Source organism: Orycteropus afer, unplaced genomic scaffold, assembly GCF_000298275.1.
Source record: "Orycteropus afer afer isolate SDZICR_OR568_19922 unplaced genomic scaffold, OryAfe1.0 scaffold00015, whole genome shotgun sequence".
Lineage (NCBI taxonomy): Eukaryota > Metazoa > Chordata > Mammalia > Tubulidentata > Orycteropodidae > Orycteropus > Orycteropus afer.
Genome location: NW_006921602.1, coordinates 12,329,793 through 12,333,705, shown reverse-complemented (window position 1 = coordinate 12,333,705; position 3,913 = coordinate 12,329,793). Strand labels below are relative to the sequence as shown.

Sequence of the window (3,913 nt, the reverse complement as noted above, 5' to 3'; positions counted from 1 at the left end):
CCCAACAAGATTGCTGTGACCCAGGGGCAGGCCTTACAAGAGGATAAAAGTGGACAGGGGAGTGGCCCAGCCCCAGGGAAGGGTCTGAGGAACGTAAGGAACGTCCTTAGTTGGCTCCCAGGGCAGGCACCGAGGACTAAACTCCCGCCACCGCCCATGTCTGGCACACATGCCCAGGTTCTCAGTAAGCGCTCAACAAAGAATAGGTGAAATTTTGACTGGCCCGCATTCCTGTCAATCAATGGGCGCTCAGTGAACGACACACTATCCGTCGAAGGGTCCCCACCTGCGATCCTGCCCCACTAGGCTCAAAGAAAGACTCTTAGCCCGACTTAATCTTCTGGGCGCAGGACCCAGTGGCGCGGAGGAACGCCCGGGGCGGGGTCAACTTGGGGCGGGGCTTGTGGGCCCAGGGGGCGGGGCCGGCCACTCCGGGGTCTGCGGTCTGTGCCGGGTGAGTTTTGTCTCCCAGCGTTGAAAGAGGAGGTATCCGGGGCGCCGATGCTTGAAGTTCACATCCCGTCTGTGGGGCCCGAGGCCGATGGGTCCAGACAGAGCCCAGAGAAAGGCCACATGGTGAGCAGGGCACTGGATGGGAGGGGCTCGGGGACCCGCCGCGGGATTTCCCGGAGCGGAGATCAGTGGGGACCCTGCGCCCCCGGCTGTGGCGTCGAGCCCCTGGTCCTGTGGTGGACCAGGCCGTCGGGGAGCACCTTGTTGGGGGCTTGGGGTACGCTTGGATTTGCCAGTTCCGCGGACCGTGGCTCGGGCACATGAGGAGCGGCACGGAAAAGGGGGGGTGGTGCACCAGCCCATCCTCCCAGGTGTGTGAGGATGCGAGAGGGTCCCTGGAGAGCGGCGGCGCTCCAAGGCCGCTTTGTGCTTTTTGAGCAGCACAGAGCCGGCGCGTCGCTGGGCGAAGGTCCTGCTGGCCCTTCAGCTGGACCTCACGCGCGCGCCCCTGCCACCCGTCCGTCCGCCAGGTGTTTCGAGTGGAGGTGCTGTGCCGCGGGCGCAAACACACCGTGCCGAAGCGCTACAGCGAGTTCCACGCGCTGCACAAGCGGGTGAGGCGGCGCCGACGATTCACCGACCCCGGCCTGTGCTGCCCCGCCCCTGCCCAGCCCCTGGGAAGCCGGAGGACGAGCTACGGCCCCAGCACCAGTCCCTTTATTACTCCAGTCCATGGAGGGGGCAGGTCCTGGGCACAGACTGCGGGGGCCATGGTTGGGAGCGCATGGGCAGGCAGGTCCCAGCCCTCACTGACTATGAATGCCCGTGTGGGGCCGGCCAGCCCTGGGGCATCTGGGGAATTTGGGGCCTGTCACCCCCACCGCCATTTACTCGAGTCCATCCCAGGGTAGAACTGGAAGGGGGGGGGGGCGGCGAGGAGGAGTGGGAGGAGGCTTGGATATGGTGAAGTGGGCTTGAGGGCTCTCAGGCAGGGAGCCGTGACGGCAACGCGGTAACCTCTGGCAGATCAAGAAACTATACAAAGTGCCCGACTTCCCCTCAAAACGCCTGCCCAACTGGAGGACCAAAGGCCTGGAACAGCGCCGGCAGGGCTTGGAGGCTTACATCCAGGTATGCGTGGGCCTACATCCATCCAAGTTGATGTGGTGGAAAACGTCTGAAGCTGTTCGCTACAGATTAGTAAGTAAGCACAAGTAAGACTCTGCTTACCTTGCTTACTGGGTACTCCATCCCTGTCAGGGATTGTAAATTTGAAGAGAGGCTTTGATTCTGTAGGAAGGTGCTGTGAGGTTGGGAGAGAGACAGATGCTAGCCACACCCAGAACTGTAAATCTTTGTGAAGTTGGTCACTACAGATTAGTAAATAGGTAAAAGTAAGCCTGTGATTACCTTGCTTATCGAGTAATCTGACACTGTGTGAGGCAGCCCTGGGCTGCTAAGCAGAGGCATTATGGGGAGGTGGAGGTACCCATATCTTGGGCATGGTATTCACTACTCCAAGCCTCATTTTTTTCTGAACAATAATGGGTCCAAGTGCCCCTTGCTGGCTTATTGAAAGAATTGAAGGAAGTACCCAGGAGGCAGGTGGTCCCAGTTCAATGTAAATTAGTTCCCTTACCCTCCAAGATGGGGTTCTCTGCTGCCTTCATGATGGGGATGTAGGCTGATGTTCAGAAGGGCTCTGAGCTTGGTTTAATGCTCTGCTCTTGCTGTCTTGAAATCCTTTATCATTTTTTAACAAAGGGCCCAGCATTTTCATCTCGCAGTGGGTTGTGCAAATCGAGGCTGGATCTAATTACAGGCTTATTCTCTCCTCCTCTCCAGGGTGTCCTGTACCTGAACCAGGATGTGCCCAAGGAGCTATTGGAATTCCTGAGACTTCGTCACTTCACAACAGATCCCAAGGCCAACAGCTGGGGGTGAGCACCTCCAGGGTCTGAGGCTTGGTAAGGGAGCAGGGACAGTGTTGGGGTGACACAGGCTCTTGGCAGCAAACTGGTAAGGAAAGGTTTGGGGGCCAGGCCCTATTTTTGCTTCTCACATCTTCCAGGCCTAGCCTGCCTGGATCTTCCTCCTACTGAGCCCTGTCTCCCGCATCAGCTTTAAATTTTTTTTTTTTTTCAAATTGTGATTTGGGTGAAAGATTACAGAGCAAATTCACTTTCCATACAGCAGCTCACATACACCCTGTCTCATGACATTGACAGCAATTTTCCACATTAAAAAAATTTTGTTGTAGGTGAAAGTTTACACAGTAAATTAAGTTGTTGTTTAACAATTTTTATACAGATTGTTCAGTGACATCAGTTACAATTTTCAAAATGTGTCAGCATTATCATTATTTCTATTTTTCTGTTCCTATTGATCTAACTTCCTTTCCCCTCCTTGCCGTCTCTTTTGTTTTTGGGTAAATGTTGACCCTTTGGTCTCATAAATAGTTGTTTGCGGGAGCACAGTACTCACAGGTGGTATTATAAGCCAATATTTTATTTGCCTGAAAGGTGACCTTCAGGGGTAGCTTTGGTGCCAAATTCAAAGGGTATCTTAAGGTGATAGTCTCAGAGGTTCTTCTAGTTTCTATCGGTCCAGTAGGTCTGGGCTTTTTTGGCTCTACATTTTTCTCCCATTCTATTCTATTGTGTCTTTGGTCAAAACGCTCGGTAGTAGTCGTAGTCAGGCACCATCTAGTTCTTTTGGTCACAGGTTTTCTAGCCATGAGGTCATGGCTCATGTAGTATGGATGTTTCTTGAGTCTTTGATTTCCTTTGTTCTCTTTTGTTCTACATCAGTAGAGACCAATAGTTGTATCTTAGCTGGCTGTTCACAAGCTTTTAAGATCCCAGATGCAGTCACCAAACTAAGATGTAGAACATTATCTTTATGAACATATGCCAATTAACTAGGCTGTCCCATGAGACTATGGTCCTAGCTCTTTTAACCCAGTAAACCAATTCCATTAAGTTGTTTGGATATGTCTAGTTAGTCTCTGGTAGCATACTGCCTAAGGCACTTGACTGCTAACCAGGAGGCTGGCGGTTCAAACCCACCAGCCACTCCTCGGAAGGAAGATGGGGCAATCTACTTCCTTAGTGATACTACCTCGGAAACCCAAGGAGGGGTCGCTATGAGTCGGGTCAGACTTGATAGCACATAACAACAGCCAACAACAGGTAGTCTCTAACTGTGCCTTCTGTGTGCTTTATTCTGTATGTGGATGTATATGCAGCACAAACATGTATGCCTACTGATACAGCTATATGTACACGTGTATATACACACATATGCCCTCTCAAACAAGTATATGCATACGTATCTACCTATGTGGGCACTCTGGTGGTGTAGTGCCTAAGGCATCTGACTGCTAACCAGAAGGCTGGCAGTTCAAACCCACCAGCCACTCCTCAGAAGGAAGATTGGGCAATCTACTGCAGAGATACCG

General features: G+C 52.6%; 1 protein-coding gene across 1 annotated transcript in view; it reads left to right on the top strand.

Moving 5' to 3' along the window:
- The first annotated feature begins 501 nt into the window (after positions 1–501).
- SNX22 (sorting nexin 22) overlaps positions 502–3,913 on the top strand; it is a 4,644-nt gene continuing 1,232 nt past the window's right edge. Inside the window, exons 1-4 of the mRNA XM_007957912.1 lie at positions 502–576; positions 984–1,067; positions 1,480–1,584; positions 2,299–2,393. Of these exons, the coding sequence (XP_007956103.1) occupies positions 502–576; positions 984–1,067; positions 1,480–1,584; positions 2,299–2,393 (359 nt within the window). The remainder of the gene's footprint in view (positions 577–983; positions 1,068–1,479; positions 1,585–2,298; positions 2,394–3,913) is intronic.